Source organism: Urocampus carinirostris, chromosome 2 (assembly GCF_059441175.1).
Source record: "Urocampus carinirostris isolate Australia breed hairy pipefish chromosome 2, RoL_Ucar_1.0, whole genome shotgun sequence".
Taxonomy (NCBI): Eukaryota; Metazoa; Chordata; class Actinopteri; order Syngnathiformes; family Syngnathidae; genus Urocampus; species Urocampus carinirostris.
Window position 1 is genome coordinate 56,480,718 of NC_142350.1, and position 17,546 is coordinate 56,498,263.

Here is a 17,546-nt window from a genome sequence, read left to right on the forward strand (position 1 = left end):
CTATTTATGAAGACTGTTCTTTCAAGAGCAGTAGATTATTTTGATTATTTTTTGGAGCTTAATAATAACTTTGAAATGTATCGGTACTTGCCTATCCCTGATAATAAGTTATTATTAGATTGATATACAACATAGTGGTCATATTGGTGGCCCCCAGAATACCAAACATTTTGTCCGGAACATAAATAATTTCCATTTTTATCTGGCCTGATACACATCCATCCATCCATTATCTGCACCGCTTATCCTCAGTAGGGTCGCGGGGGTGCTGGAGCCCATCCCAACTATCTTCGGGCAGCGCACCGGGGACACCCCGAACTGGTTGCCAGCCAGTCGCAGGGCACACAGGGACAGACAATTCGCTTGCTCATTCACACCTAGGGACAATTTGGACCGGCCAATTAACCGAACATGCATGTTTTGGGAATGTGGGAGGAAACTGGAGTGCCTGGAGGAAACCCACGCAAGCACGGGGAGAACATGCAAACTCCACACAGGAGGTTCGATCTCATGACCTCAGAACTGTGCCGCACATGCGCTAACCACTGAGCCACCGTGCTGCCCCTGGCCTGACATAATTATTCATTTGATATGATAGCATACTAATAAGAGTCAAACTAATTTACATGCATGTCTACTTTTCAAGATTAACCTGGACCATCTGTTCAGTTTTAAAAGTCAAAGATGACCCATAACGTTTTCTCACAGCCCCTCCTCATGATGTGCAGTAGCCCCCACTTTTTCTGTGGAACTCAATTTCTTGTTAAGGTTTAGGGAGGGTTTGGGTTAGAGTGGTTATAATATGGGTAGAGGTTAGTGTTGGGGGGGTTTGAGTTAGATGTGAGGTGTAATATGAGTATGGGGTTAGATGTTCGGGTTAAGGGTTTAGGCGTTTTGGGTTAGAGGCTTAAGGCCAGTTAGGGTTTGGGGTTAGGCCAGGGGATAGATGACACCTTTTCAGAGTTGGTGATTTCGTATTTCTGCACCGAGAGGGGTATTTGGCGCTTGAGAGCCCCATTTGTATGTTCAGCCTGACTTCTGCTCTGCTCTGTAACACTGAGAGTGTCGTGGGAAGTTTTGGGTTGCCATAGGAACTGCCCTCGCTGCTCATGCGGCTCAGCCTCCGCCTTTTCTTTCCATTAGTGCCTGTGCATCTTGCATTTATGAACTGCCAAAGTATGAAAAAGAAGGAGGTATATACGAGCCTGGGCAGATGCTCTCTCTGGCCTTAAGGGGCTCATTAGGGATGCAATGCAGGATGGAGGCGTAATTAGACACGTCAAAGTCACTCCTTGCGTGTTGTTTGTTTTACTTGTTTTTGCACTATCTTGCTTCGCAGTTGAGGGCAGCACTGAGAGAGAAATCTGCTGACATCACCTCCAGAGACCCAGTCAGAGCTTGGCTGGGCAAGAGGAGAGGGAAGAGAGGAGAAATTAGACTTGAGCCTGCAGATGCGAGGCGCATATTAAACACACAAGGTAACAGGCAGGCAGAGTTTGAGTCCCGAAAACACGGCGAGGCGGCACATGCGACAGAATGGGAGTGAATCCTCGCTGACTCGGGCACTTTGCTCCCTCCGCCCTCCCGTCTTTTCCTCCGTAGCCATCCCTCCCCTCCCTGTTCACCTTGTCTGTTCTGGCTTTTATTGTTGCGTCAGAGCCAAAGCGAGGCAGCCGTGTGAGGAGTATGCCGGGGGAGAACGCTAGCAGAGCCGCTGACGAGCATCTGAGGCGGGGAGAGGACCATGCCCTTCTCCCAGGACCAGGTAGGACCTTTGAGTTGGACAGGAACAAAAATTGAAAGATGCGCTAGTGTAGTAAAACATATAAAGCCATACTTGTGCTTGAAACTCACAGTGACTTGCAGAAATGTCACTTGCGGCTGTCATTTACTGGCTATCTCGCGGCCTCAGCCTCGTCTTCATCCGTCTACTGTCAGATGAGCGTACTAATGTGGCTCCGCCTTTCCCTGCCTTGGCTGGAGCATGACACAGCAGCATGGCAGAAATTACACAGGACAGGATTCTTGATTGCTGACTGCAGATTTGTTCACTGATGTTGCAAAGTGGATATTTGGAAGCATGAATACACAACTGATTATCACATGGACATATAATGGTTAAAAGAAGTTCCATAGAAGGACATTGGAGATGTGCAATAAGAATTTAAACAGGGTGCTAGGGAATTTAACTCTTACCTCATTGTTTGTTGATTTAATGCAAATTTTGTTTCATGTATCATCATCTATCCATGCCAGGAACACCCACAGAAACGTTTTCTGTTCTTCTAGAAGATGCCATTTATTTTTTAATGTATTCAATTATCTACCAAACCATTGGTCTGTCAATTGCAGTGACGTGCCGTCCGGGGAGGTATCTTTCACAATGCATTTAAAACAAATGAGTAACTGCTTCCATCAACTTGGAAACAAGTCAGCTTTGGTGATCATGCCAATAACTGACTGCCATGATTTGCAAAAGCCCTGACCAAGTGTACAAATACAAAATGTATAATGACCATGAAACTGGAGGTCAAAAATAATTCAAATATATATAGCTAGTCAAGTCCTGTTTATTTGTATAGCCCTTAATCACAGAGTCTCAAAGGGCTGCACAGACCACAGATGTTTGCAAACCACAGCCTATTATGACACCATCCCCTGATCTAAAACCTACATGAGGGCAAGGAAAAACTCAAAAACCTCAACATGAGGAAAATGTAGGAACCTTGAGTAGGGGACCGCACTTGAGGTAATCCTCCTTCCAGGATGACCAGGCTGCAACGGATGTTACAATAACAAATAATAAACAGATATTGTCAACATGAAATGTAGGTTATTAATATGCTATAGAATAGAAGTGTGTTTTAAGCTTAGATTTAAATATTTCCACTGAGGTTGCAGATTGAATCTCAGGGGTTAATGATGTGCAGTCAGGTAAGGCTTTGCCTCACCTGTCATCATGGAAAAATAAAAATATATTAAATGGTCATATTTATTTGGTGTTAGAGTAATTTCCCATTTAACGTCAACATTTCTGGATATATAAAAACGCTGAAATTTCACATTAATTATAAACAATATTAACACAATTAATATGTAATCCTGTGCTGAGTGTCTGCAGAGTGAGACACAAAGTTATTTTGCCTCATGGCAAAGGGCAATAGCGAGACCATCGATCCTGATTTGGCACACACCTCAGCCCCAAACCATAGAATTACTGATAGTATTAGCAAGCTAATAGCAATTTCAGTCATCCAGTGTTTTTTTTGTTGCTTGGACTTTAAATCATAATGGCGGATTACTTATTTATTGATGCTTTTAGTCAAAAGTAGCAGCACATAGACTTCATTGTAAGTTAAGGCAAGACATTTTTGTTTTTCTATGCTACCGTTTATACATGATTTTGCTCTGACAAGGAAATGATGAATAAAATATATGTTCATTTATTTGTAATCAGACTGTCCCTCACCAGAGATAACCCTCACCGCACGCCAATGGTCAATTCTTGCATTTACATTGTCATGGGTATATGCCTGGGTGGCGAACGGGGAGGGCGAAACGGGGACTTTCATGCTGAGGTTTTTGAGTTTTCCCTTGCCCTCATGTAGGTTTTAGATCGGGGGTTGGAGTAATAGTATGCAGGCTGTACAGCCCTTTGAGACTTCTTGTGATTAAGGGCTATACAAATAAACATGATATGACTTGACTTGCATTCATTCATCCATCGCTCCTTCAGTGATTCATTAACCCATTATGCATCCATCCATTCATCCATACTTTGGTCCTCGATTCAATCATATCTCCATCCATCCATGATCCACTCATTAATCATCCGTCTCTCCATCAATCCATTCATCCAAGAATCTGTCTACCGCCTGTTAATACACTACACATCTTTCCCTTCCAATCATTCATCCATTTTTCTCCTTCTCGTCCTTTTCTATCCAAGAGCATGCAAGTAGCCTTCTAACCAACAGATGGATGCTGGTATTGCTTACTTAGCCAAAATTACACAGCATGTTAACATAGTATTGTATGTTTTATCATAATTCCCTATGCATTGCATACTGTATCGTCCCTCAAGGGTTTTTTGAAGTGTGATGGGGTGACATCAGTGTTTGTTGAACTAATACCAATAAAAAACACATTTTCTTTAACAATGAGCAAAGGTTTCTTGTGTCATTTAGTTTTTGAGCGTCAATACGCTGCTGCCATTAAGAAGTAATAAAACGAGCCCCAAAGTGTGAAAATGTATCTAATCCAGGATTAGTCTCTGTTCAGTCTTGTAACTTTCATGTTTTGATCTCGGTAACAAAACAAATACTGTTTTAACATCAACGGAATTGCAAATGAATCAGACGGTAGAACGAAAGTTTCATGTTTTCTCCTCTTCGACCGCAGGCCTCTCAGGGAGACGCTGCAGCAGTGATTCTGCTCCACTTATCGTAGCGATGGCTTCCCCCAAAGGAACAGCGCACGTCTATTTAAGAAACCGCTTCTGAGAGCTGGCGGCGAATATTTAGGCTGCACTTAGCTGGTGGCCTTTCAGGCATTTTGTGAACAACAACGTGGTGCGTTTTCAGTCCTGTGATGCTAGAGGTCAACTAGAGATGCTAAGTGCTGATGCTTGCAGCCGCCAGATCTATGAATGGCGCTCAAGAAGTAGGGTGACAGTGACAAGTGGAATGGTTATGTGTGGCTGGCACAGCGTAGCACTACTTGTTTGTTGAAATGGGCAATCAGCTTCGGATTGAGGTCATTGTGGCGACGGCCTGGTTAAAATGAAGCCTCTGTTCCCGATGGTAGCACAGAGGGATCACATGAATCGATGATTGCGTCAGTACTTTTGGGTTTTTTTGTTAGTTTGTTTTATTCTTTGTCCCCTTTACTGCTGTCGGTGTTTATGTCTTTTAACTTTAAAGAAATTCAAAAAGCAACGAGAAGCGATGTGTACATAGTACTATTTATCGTTGATGTTTTCTTGTCAATCATGTCGCAACAAACATCACTTCACAAAACAAATCACCTAAAAAGAAAAAAGGGATGACGAGTATCTTGGCCTTGAAGGAAGATCTCAGGGGTGCAAGTCTGTGCACCAATCAGTCGTTCTCCTGAGGCGTTTTACAGAGTCTAGGTTACCGCGCTAGCATCACTTTGATGAGCATTGGCCAAAGTCAAGTTGGATGTCAATGTCTTCTTAGAAAGGCCAGTTCAACAGTGCTAAGCACAGAGACTCACCAGACCCTCCACAGCCACTCACTCGGCTCCTTCACACTCTTCCTCAATTTTGCTTGCATACTTTCGTACAACTGAAAGAATCTGTCTTGTTTGACAAACTGAGAGGCAAAAGTCCTTGGATCAGTTAAACATTGGTTAAATTCCCTACTACTTAAAATATTTATACCACTTATTTGTCAATTATACATTTACATCAATTACATTTCATCATCACACTTATTTGTTGATTAGACATTTTTATCAATTTGATTTGAACACAACAAAATCATCATCAAGTCTCACACTGTAGGATATAGATATAAATATATGTATATATATTTTCTTTCCCTTTCTTGTCCATTAAATAAAATGTTGGCGTGGTGATTCATCTTTTGTGAAGAAAGAAGAGTAATCAAAGAGTCTGTGTTTTTAAATTATGGATGATCAATATCATAAGTCACATACTTAAAAATAAAAATAGCATAAAAGTAATGACAAAAAATGTAATAAAATAAAATAAAATAAATCCAGATATGTGTTCAGTTGTTTATAAGTTTGTCCAGGTGTTCAATCCTCTTGATCAACCGTGTGTATAATTTGATGGGAGACTTGGGAGACTTTCTTTTGTTTTGACAAAAACATTTACAATTTGCCGCCAAGATACTTTCTATCAGTAAGTTTTCTTTTTCAGTTGATGTGGCTTCTGGGAGATATCAGCGTTCATTTTGTTGAGATTATTGTTGATGTAGCCTTTTCGACCTTTTATTTTTGGTCCTTGATTCAAAATAGCATGCTTCTCCAATCGGTTGGCAAAACAGATGTCGGTGTCTTACATTCCGAGCCCTTAATCACAAAGAGTCTCAAAGGGCTGCACAGGTTATTGCACAGACTATTATTACACCATCCCCCGATTAAAACATTGAGACAAAGACTGCTCGAAATCATCTGCCTTGTGCTGTAGAATTTGAATCTTCACTTCCATTTATTTGCGTTTCTGTTTATTTTCATTGTTGATCTGATGGCTCAATTTTCTCCTTAATTTTCTCAAATTATTTCTCCTTTCTTAACGCAATGTTCTTAATACCCATGAAGTATTCCTTAAATTCCGTCATATCTCTTCACTCATATTCCATTTCCATTTTTTAATTTCCATCATTTTGATTAGCATTTCCCCGATTATGTAGTCCATCTATTGAAATCCTTCTTTTATTTCACTGGTCGTTTCTCTCGTTTTGTCAGGCTATTCTTTCCATTATTCCAGTGCTGATTTTATAAAGTCCATGTCGTCGGCTTTCCGTGGTTTGGACATTTTAAAATGTGTGTTTGTCAGAAAGAAAAAAACAAAAACAGCACCAGCAGGAAAACGAAAAAAAATAAAATCTAAAGCGATAGCACGAGGTAGTAAAGATGGAAAAAAATGGAGCAAGTGTGAGAAGCGTCCTTCCTCGTGAGACTCCGGAAGAAGTAACTTCGCAACTGAATCAAATAATTTTTCTTTTCCAGGCCAAAGCAGACACCCATCTACAGCCTCGACACCCAGTGACGACTGTGGTTCAACCCCTTCGCCCAGCACTCCTCAGAAGCTGTTACCGACACACGTGTCCATGTTCGGACCCAGGGTATTTCATGCCACTACAAACTCCACTGGGATTTCAAGACCTCAACCCGAGGGGTCTGACCAACGGCGCAACATTCTGCCCAGATTGTCCGGAAAGTTAGGCGGTCATGGACCGTGTGGCCGCCTTGTGCCAGTTAAAATGGAAAGAATCAAAGTCTGTGTTTAGTTTAGTTATAATAGTTGTTTTGCTTATTTTTGCTGCAGGACATTAACATATGCATATTTCCCTCCAGGTCCTCACAGGTTCAGAGGTAGAGAGTGATTATCCAGAAACAAAGACGATGGATACGAGAGTTGTGATGGGCCAAGAAACACTATTTAAACCTTCAGAGATCCTGAAAGGAGTACACTTACGTGGCCAATGCGGTCAAGCTATCGCAACATCAGTTACGCAAAGCTTTGCTGAAACTCAGACAAATGTTAACATGACACAGATGGAGGCAAACAACAGAGACTGCAAAGTGATAAAGAAAGGAAAGGAAGATCAAACAGAACAAGTGCCACCCTCAAAGATATATACTTCCACAGTAAATAGTCTGCCATTACCTTCCTCCATATCGCCAACCTGTCCCGATACCATCTCAAATGATGACGGTTTAAAAGCAAAGGGAGAAGTTAAAATCCTCACTAACGCTAAAGTGCCTTCCCAGTCTGTCCACGAGCAGACATGTCCAGTGACTTTGTCCTTTTCTGAGCCAGCTTGTTCTGTGGACCCGCTCAGAGTGGGTGTTCCCTCATCCCTTGACCCTGACCTGTATTATACTGCCCCTTCAACCCCGATCAAGATGGCGTCACGCTCTTCACATCTTAAACATCATTCTTACCCAGGCTCTCCCGCCTTCTCTCCCTCACCTGGCGTACCCTCAGACAGTGATGACCTCTGCTCTCCTGTCACCTCCCCCTCTGGCTCCTACATGACAGCAGGAGGAGGAAGCTGGACCTCCTCCTATGCATCCTCCAACTCCCCTTCTACTTCCCCCAACCTAATGCTCACCGAAGACACACAGGAGGCCCGCGCTTGCTTTGTCGGCTCATTGTCAGAGATCGGGGATGAAGCAGGTGAAGAAAAAGTAAGAGCTAGTCCAGAACGAGAAGGGGAGATTTTTATAAAGTCTCCTGGGGATATTATTAATCCACTTCTTGGGATAACAAATGCAACGATACTCGAAGAGGATGAAGGCGAGACCAGAATTACAAGGGAGAGCTGTCAGCCTTGTTGGGTGACTGTGCAAACGCCTCCACCAAGGAGTAGTAGCAGCCACACTAGTGACTCACAAGAGGATGGTGAAGGGTACCTCTGTCAGTTAGAAGAGTCCAGTGCAGGGATAGGGGAACACTCCAGACCCGTGCAATCACTTCTCAAACTGCAACTGAACCCTAGTACAGCCACAAATGATTACGGTCACACAGCAGATCAGCAAGAAAAAACATCTACAAGACCTTCCCCTGACATGACATCAACCAACCCCAGTCATGACTCACCTGTTGTTCACTCGGATTCATTCTGTCCTGGACCCTTCAGTAAGCTTAACCCCAGTTCTTTAATGTTCTCTCAGGCACCTGAAGGTGAAAACACACCAGAAGAAGAAAGGATGATCCCTTTCTCCCTTCTACCGTTTCCTCCTAACACAAGTCTCATCTTTAAAGCAGATTCCTTTGAAATCACTCTCTTTCCAACAGAGGACGACAATGATGTAGGGATGGATGGGAATGAAAGCAAGGACGTCGATGCATATGCAGCAGGTGAGGAGGAAGCAGATATCGAAGACGACGAGGATGACGATGATGACCTTCTTGATGATGACATCAATGGCAATAAAATGATGGCAGTTGAGGATGATAAGAATGATGATGATGAGGACTATGATGATGTTGACAAAAGTGGTGAGCCCATCAAGGATGCCAATGTGGAGGTTGAAGTAGTTGAGGACGGAGAAGATGAAAATCAAGAGGATGAGGAGGGGGAGTACATCCGCAAAGTTGCAGAGGCTGCTACTGATGAGGACAGCTCAACCTCCTTCCTCCATACGCTCTCAGAGACATCCATAAATGAGGGTCTGGATGACTTCTTCTGTTTCCAAGATGATACAGATGACTCATTGGATTCTGCTTCCTATAATGGGGAAGAAGACGAACGCTTGTACAGCACTGAGAGACATGCACAATCATTAGAGCCAACGATTGATTCTGCTGAGATGCAATCAGGGTCTGCCAGCGCTTCAATCGGTCAAACGGACTTTGTCCATACAAAACAAAATTTGGAAGTGATTTTTGATCACCCAGGAACATATTGTCTTTGTACAGATACATCTGTTGAGTCAACATGCAATGAAAAGGGATCAAAACATGCAGATGCTCCAGAGCGTTCCAGTCCATTGGTCAAAACAAATGCAGAACAAATGGACCAGATCCCGGTTAAACAGTTAACAGCTTGCTACCAAAACTGCAATAAGACTGAGATGACAGAAGGTCTAAATTGTCCGGAGGAATCCAAACCCAGTTCTTGTGAAGTTTCCCACATTAACCAAACTACCGAATCAGGCACCTCCCTTTCTTTTGGCAAAATGGAGACTATAAACCCTGATGGTCCAGATCTTCAAAGCAAATTAGCAGATGGGAAAGCAAAAATAAAGCATCCAAGTGAAGACGCAGAAAAAGATCCCACTCTAGAAAGGGATTCTTATAAATTGCTCATAAAGCATAGTCATTATCAGGCATTATCAGGAAGCCATGTATCTGGAGGTGCAGGTCAAATTGTATCATCACCTCGGTCCGCCAATAGATCTAATAAGCCTGACCGAGAAGATTGGAACAAGAGGAAAGAAAACAGCAGAGTAGAGATTCGAAGTGTGCACTATAGAACTGATATGGGTTCTTCTACTTTGGGTATGACTACTGGTACAAATGACTTGAATAAGGGTGAAATTGCTCTTTCCTACCCTAAAGAGCCGAGTTCCAACTCCAGTAATATCCCAATGTGTACCTCTCCAGAGGTTATTTTGGGCCTTTCAGATAATCTGACCCTGACTCCTGAACATTTCCCTGGTGATTCTGGTCAGGAGAATTTAACGACAAATGAGAAGGTACTTGGAGCGTCAGGATCCCCTCATTCTCCATTAGCTATCTCACCCAAACGGGAAAACTCAGAAACAGATGCAAAAAGGGACAGCGTTTACAGAATTAGGAGGGATGATGATAAAACTGAATTACATTCAGGATCGGTGTCTGAATTTGAAATATGGGGGGCGGGGGAGTCTCTTTCATTGTCTCTTGGGAAGAAGTACGAGTTTGAGGCTGAGAGCGTACTTATGTGTGACACACGGGGCCGCAGGACAGAGACAACTGTGATTCCTAACATGCGCGGAGCATACAGAAAATATGACAATGCTTGTGGTTATGTTCCTGACATTAAAAATGACAGATTCGATGGAGACAGGAATCAGAAAATAGATGACCAACTGATTAGAGAGGGGGCATCTGTGTCCAACTTGGTTCTTTGTGAATTCACTGAACAAATGTCAGAGGCAGGACAGAAAGAACAATATCTTAATAACGATAATAGTAATGTAAATAATAATCCAGACACGCAAACACACGCAACTTGGATGGATTCCAACAATAATCATGACTCTACCTTTGATTTACTGGAAATAGCAATGTGTGATGGACTGAATGCTCTTTCTGAAGAAATTCAACCCAAGTTCTCCAGTCTCAAAGTCAGAGAATCAATTTCTAACATCCCACTTGAGGTGATGCCATTAACGTTTTCTGAAACAATACCAATTGACAAAAAAGAGACTGAAGAGGCTTCTGTGGTCCCCAAAACACCCAAGACACAGACAACATCCTCACAACCAACCTTGCATTTAAATACCACCGGTGAGGAAAAATTAACATCAAGCAAATATTTTGAAAGCATACAAGGAAAAAGTCCAGGAGTTCAGACAATCACCACGGATAGTAACATTGCACTTTCTTTACTTAGTGGATCTTTTGGTTCCTTTAGTCCCAAATGTAAATCAAACACACCTGCTCTCATTCAAGTAGCCCCCAAATCTTTGCAAACAGACTCAAATCAGAAGCAGGTGAAGCATATTGATGCTCTTCTCGTGACAGACAAACTTCCTGATGAACCAAAGACTAACGAGGCCTTTAAGCAACAGCAGTGTGTACATTTCAATTCAGGGACAGGCAGGGAAGAAAATATCAAGAAATCAAATAGGAAAAGTTTGGGAAATGACAGAATGAATGCAAAAGAAACACTATCTTCCCCACAGACTACCTTGGAAGGTTTTGCACATAACACAGCAATGCTTTGCACAGAAAAACCCACCACCATTAAGAAAGGCAGAAGACGGAAACACAAAAGTGTTGAGGTGGCCAAAAACTTGGACACTGGTCCTGAAATACCTGAAGAGAAAAAGAAACCTCTCATTCCCAAATGCACTTTGAAAGAAGGAGATTTTGCTGTGGTTGGAAGTCCGTCAACACAAAAACAAGGGAAAAAGGCTGATAAAAAAACAACTTTGATCGAGTGTCGGCAGAAAGAACTGAAGTCTGGAACACAGGTTCAAGTTGAAATGCAGCAAAGTAACTTGAGTTGTGTGCGTAATGCACCAACTCCAGTGACACTCAGTGAAACAAATCAAGAATTTCACCAGAAAAAGTATGGGACTAACAACAGACAGGAAGGGCATGAGGATGTTATTCACAACAGACAGGAAGTGCTTGATAACAGACAACTGTCAAATAGTGAGCAAAGAACACGACTGGACATCAACGACAACGACATAGATGATCAGAACACTACACTTTCCACTCCATTATCTAACTCAACTTCGACCGTAACCTTTTTCTCACCCTTCCCTCAAAGTACGACAGAGACAGAAATAGATCTTCCCACACCCGTGCAAGAGTCACAACCAGCCGTTGCAGCTCACCAGCCCCCTTGCCTAGCCAGCACCTATGCATCCTCCACTATTTACTCTACTTCTCCCACCAGACACAGGGCACTTTTCTCCCAATTTACTCCAAGTTATGAAAACACTAAAATCCCCCGTGCAACACTGACTAAATCTGAGTCAAGTGTTGCTTGTCACTCACCACCTTCTGAAGAGTCCATGCCGATACAGGAGTCACCTTCCATTCCTTCACCACATCCCACCAAACAAAGATGCTCACGGAGCTCGGCCACAGGTATATATGATGCATTTTGGATACTATATTGGAGTCATGTGTTAATCATTTTGTATCCTTCCATAAAAGATTCAAATCTAGTGAGAGAGCAGGACAGTGGACTCATTCGATGTAACCAAGGGTCTGTTCTCAAAGAATCAGCAGAATCCAGGACCAGAAGTGATCCATCGAATCAAAAAGGAAGCCACACTTCTTCTTACAAGCCAACGAACAAAGCTTCAAAATCTTCAGTTGACAACAGCCATGTAAATGCTGAAGACTTCAAAAACTGTTGTGAGCTCCTTCCTCTGATTTCCATTTTATTCCACATCACAAAATGTTTCAGAATTTCTGGCATCAAATCTAACTGCAGCTTGTGTGTCAAGAGATTGTGGGGTGTTTGACTCTGTGAACTGAAGGATATTAACATAAAATGCATTTTCAAAGAAGGCTGTTTCTTTTGTGTGTGTGTGTGTGTGTGCTCTAGTGGCCTCCTGCAACGAGTCTGAGAGTGAGGGCTCATCCCTTCAGTTGGATGAGGAGCCAGTTAGACCTCCTCAATTACAAGTGAGTCTGGATATCCTTTTTTCCAAATTGATTGTCCAAAATGTATTTAAATTGCTATGATACTTTTTAGGGTTGGAGTCAACCAAACTGAAGCTTGCTTGATTATTATTTTCAGTATGAGTAGAGACAGTGAAAGTGGCCCCTCAAGATCCTTCTAGGATTTAGGGGTTTCAAGCAGGAGGTGTCAGAAAAGTTACCAAAAGGGATAACGGTGTTGTGGTGGCTAAGCGCTCATAGCGATGTCGCTTTTACATCTTAAACCATTGTAAGACAGGTTAGTTTGAACATACTGATAAATGGCCTGGATGACTTATTCTGTTTCCATCTTCATGTTTCCACTTTAAAAGTTTTAGTTTTAGGGCCAAACATTAATAAGAAACCCTAGAGGCAACCCCTAGGAGCACTTTAAAACTTACTTTCTGACCCAAACCATGATCTAAAACCCTCAGAAAATCTTGAAAAACTTTAAAACGCTGACTTGCAAACCCCAGCTGGAAACCCCAGGAATGCTCTAAAACCCCAGTTTAAGGGCCAAACCCTATTTGAAAACCCTAGCTGAAAACTTTAAGAAAGCTTTAAATACCTAGTTTCAGGGCCAAATCTTAGTTGGAAACTCTGGCGGAAATCCGTTGGAAGGCTTTCAAACCTTAATTTTGGGCCAAACCTTAATCTGAAACCCTAGCTGGAAAGCCTCCGAATGTTTTAAACTCGTAGTTTCAGGCCCAAACCATAATTTAGAACCCTATAAACCCTTATTGACCCAAGTTTCAGGGCCAAACCGGAGATGAAAGCCAATCTCAAAGTTTCATGTAGTATGATTTGTTCAGCGTTCATATTTTCAAATAGTATGGACCAGGCAATCCTGATTCCGAAATAGTAAACTCAATTCCTAGGCATTTGACTATCATTCTCAAACAATTCCAGTCAAGTAGTTATATGATTTGCTATTTTTGGTTTCTTGTTTCTCAAAATCATCTTTCTGCCTCCTCGCAGTCCTCTTCCACAGACGATGGCCCGAATAGACCAAAACAGAGTCGCAGTGAAAAGAAGGCTCGTAAGGTGAGACAAGCATTACCTTCTTTATTCAATTTAACATCATCATTTTTATTTGAGGCTGTTCTGTGTATGCAGGCCATGTCTAAACTCGGTCTAAAGCCAGTACACGGTGTGACCAGAATTACCATAAGGAAATCCAAGAGTATCCTGTTCGTCATTAGTCGACCCGACGTTTTCAAAAGCCCCGCTTCGGATACTTATATTGTATTTGGGGAGGCTAAGGTCAAACACTTTCTTTTCGGTTTTCCCTTGGTGCCGTCATTTCTTATTCTGTTCCTTTCCTATTCCTCCCAGATCGAGGATCTTTCCCAACAAGCTCACAAAGCTGCTGCGGAGAAATTCAAGGTTCCTGTAACCCCCACTCTCTTGGCACCACCTGCCCCACCCAGCCTGAGCATCAAGGAGGAAAGTGAAGAGGAGGAAGAGGAGGTAGACTTACTGATTGATACGTGACTAGTGGGCAGTTTAAGATGCTTTAAGCTCAGAACTATCCTTCTGCCATCTTCTCAGGTGGACAACGGGGGTCTGGAACAAAGGGACATCGAGCTTGTGATGGCTCAGGCCAATGTGTCTCAGGCCAAGGCCGTGCGTGCGCTTAAACACAACAAGAATGACATAGTCAACGCTATCATGGTGAGGACACATGGCAAACGAATTACCGTATTTTACAGACTGTAATACCAACGGATTATAAAGGCACACTCCCAAAGAAGTCATTAGTGATATTTTTCATATATAAGGCGCGCATAATTTAAATTACAGTAAGGGCTAAGGTTGCACAGAAAATAAAGTACAGTGTATGTGCATTGATTAGTCAGAATATATATATATTACAGTTGCACACAATTTCAGGATATTGGATGCAATGGGAATTGAACCCAGATTCAGCATGGACCAAGAACCTATCCAATAAACCGCCAGAGATCCAAATGAACCATGAAAGGGCATTAGGTTTTATTTCATCATCACAATATTTTAGTCACCGTACCAGATTGTTTAGCTTATCATTGGGGTGGGCACTGAGAATAATGTCAGATATTAAGCCGCTCGTGAAACACAGTATTATATCGCCAAGTCTTTACGACATTCTGAATTGAATAGAACGGCATCGTGGTAAGTAATTCAGTCTTATTCAAAACGTTTGCAACTTGAGATGTTTAGTTCGCACTGAATACATGTGAAATGAAATTCTATTCTATCTGGTACTGTGACTAAAAAGTGAGATAATAAGACCTAATGCGATTTTTTGTGTGTAGTCTGGTCGAGTGAGCAGGATACCTATGCATTTATTGAAATTTGGTTCTCTAACCATTGGTTCGATCTGCATTGCTATGCAATTGTGGTCAAGAATAATTAAAATTTTTATCTGTATATAAGGTTTACTGGATTATAAAGCGCATGTTCAAATTTCTGGCCAATTTGGATTTTTTTAGGGTGCGCTAATTGCTCATTGGAAAAGTGAGGAGTCAAGTCAGTGGCAAAAATAAATTCGCCTCAGTAAGACTATTTTATCGGCGCTAGATGGCAGTGAAAGATCGTAGAAACTGCTGACACTGGTGGTAATATTGTACAGCTTGAATTTTAGAACATAAATGTACCTGTGCGAGTCGATGATGAGACGAAGGGCATCCAAACTGAAGGTAAATTAATAAAAAACCAGAAACAATAGTAAGGTCATCTTATAAGTGCTTGTAGATGCTGGCAATGCAGGCACCCGGTAACCCCCTGAGAACATCTGAGTTGCACGCAGACATGTTCTGAAAATAGCTCATAGGAAAAATGTTTTCTAACACATTGTTTTATTCGTTGAGTGAGCCAATGTGAACTCAGCTTTTAATAATTACAACCTTTTATTTTAACTCGTAGCTTTTCACACTAATCAGTAACAAAAAATTGACCTCAGCTTCAAAAAGGTTGGCGACACCTGGACTAAAAGAAGCTCGTGAACTCACTTAAACATAATTCTGTAGCACCACTTTGACTGAATACAATTGAATGGCAAAGTGCTCCTTATGGCGAAATGCAATTTCCGAGTTCACTTCAGCAACATTTTTCAACAGCAAAGAAACTAGAGCACTTGGTTTCGTCGTCTTAACCCATGCATTATATCCTCCCTCTTCCTTGCAGGAGCTGACCATGTGATTGCTTTTGACTACAGAAGCTTGACCTCCTTGTCCTCCTGCCTTGACGTAAAGCCTGAAAGCAGTTCCCTATCACTCCTGCTGTATGTTGCATCTCCAAAAGCTGCTGAATGAATAAAATCCGTTTAGAATGCTTGAAGGGGTGCAATGTTTTTATGCATGCACTGCACACACACATGAAATGTAGTGGTAAAAATAATGTAATAATTAATAATACTCATAATTTAATTAAACTTTTGCAACTACTATTGTGTACTTGCAAACAAATGTCAATTCGGTATTGCCTAGTGTTTTGTAATTTAGTGGTAAATGTATGTTCCAATTACAGGAAACATGACACACTTTGAACATTTCATATTTCCATAACTGCTGATTATTAAAATGACTAACAACTTTGATGGTGCCTTTGTCAAAGCATGAAATGTTCTGTTACATTTATATATGCACACAGGAGCATTACAATGATTAGCTTTTACCTACATAAAACCCGAAACATGGAAACGCCATCTAACCATATTCGGCTCTGCTTATCCTCAATAGGGCCACGGGGGTGCTGGAGCCCATCCCAGATTTATTTCAGGCAGGGGACACCTTGAACTGCCAACCAGTCCAGCGCGCACACACACACGTTTTTGGAATGTGGGAGGAAACAGGAGTGCCGGGGGGGAGGGGGAACCCATGCAGACACGGTGAGAACATGCAAACTCCACATGGAGTTTGGAATTGGACCCTGGCCCCCTGCACCCTAGAGCTGCGCATCAACCACCCGACCCCTGTGTGAACAGCATGTAAAAAACTATTCACTATTCCCATTAGTTACAAACAACAAAGTTTATTTGAGGCCCTCATCGAAAATGTTATCAGAAACACTGCAAAATACGACCACTTTTACTACCGGTCAAGAATTTGGGGTACTCTTGAAAAATAGTACGTTTTCCATGAAAGGTCAGTTTTTGTTAAACATGTATTGAGTTGTAATATGAATAGAACATATAGTCAACACAATGAAAGGGAAAATAATTTTTATTTGAAAGAAAAGTATCCTTCAAACTTTGGTCTAAACGACCCCAAACTTTTGAACAGTATTGTACATCCATCTGGTGACGTAATACCTTTATAAATTTGTGATGTGGGGAATTCAAATAGACAATTATGTAGTGTTTAAAAATGTAATATTATACTTACAGTAATGAAGTGATGTAAATTAAAATTCTTCCTGACGTAATACACGATTACTCAAATGCGTATTCAATGCATTCTGGGAAACATGTCCTATGTCTTAATAAAGGAGCTGCTTCTTTTCTCCATTCTAATTATTATATTTATTCCTGACCATGCTTAAATTGACAAAAATCCTTTGAAAAATTTGATTTGGCTCACCATTACATTGGAATAATATATATATTTCTCCATGTTTTGGGAGTATCACACTACTGCGACTCACTTCGAACCGTGCCTTGCTCACAAAATTTTAGCATTTAAAACATTTTTAAGGAAATAAAAGTGGGTTGAATTGTTTAAGGTGTCCTTAAAACACCCAACATTTAAAAGGTTAAACGTTAAATATTGTCTCGTTTAAGTATGTGTAAACAATGCCCAGCTGAGTCCAACGAGCCCCTTTATTTTCCACTGCGCTAATCTGATTTTATAAGAGCTGTTTGGGGTGGAACAGATTAGGTTTGAGGAATGTGGGTTGAGGAGTGTTGGAGACTGACGTCATACTCGTCTCAAAAATAAAACATAAAGAAATAATACAACACATGTAGCATGAA

General features: G+C 41.6%; 1 protein-coding gene across 1 annotated transcript; it reads left to right on the plus strand.

The window, feature by feature from the left end:
• The first annotated feature begins 1,402 nt into the window (after positions 1-1,402).
• Positions 1,403-15,913, plus strand: nacad (NAC alpha domain containing). The gene is made up of 10 exons (XM_088327227.1): positions 1,403-1,765; positions 6,721-6,989; positions 7,069-12,031; positions 12,101-12,304; positions 12,498-12,577; positions 13,571-13,636; positions 13,709-13,855; positions 13,928-14,062; positions 14,144-14,266; positions 15,761-15,913. Exons 1-10 carry the CDS (start codon positions 1,687-1,689, stop codon positions 15,773-15,775), a joined length of 6,081 nt encoding a protein of 2,026 aa, XP_088183353.1. The 5' UTR covers positions 1,403-1,686; the 3' UTR covers positions 15,776-15,913.
• Positions 15,914-17,546: the final 1,633 nt, after the last annotated feature.

Coding starts and splice junctions, on each gene's coding strand:
- nacad (XM_088327227.1), top strand. CDS start 1,687: ATGCCGGGGGAGAACGCTAGCAGAGCCGCTGACGAGCATCTGAGGCGG. Junction 1,766..6,720: donor TGCCCTTCTCCCAGGACCAG/GTAGGACCTTTG, acceptor TTTCTTTTCCAG/GCCAAAGCAGACACCCATCT. Junction 12,578..13,570: donor TTAGACCTCCTCAATTACAA/GTGAGTCTGGAT, acceptor GCCTCCTCGCAG/TCCTCTTCCACAGACGATGG.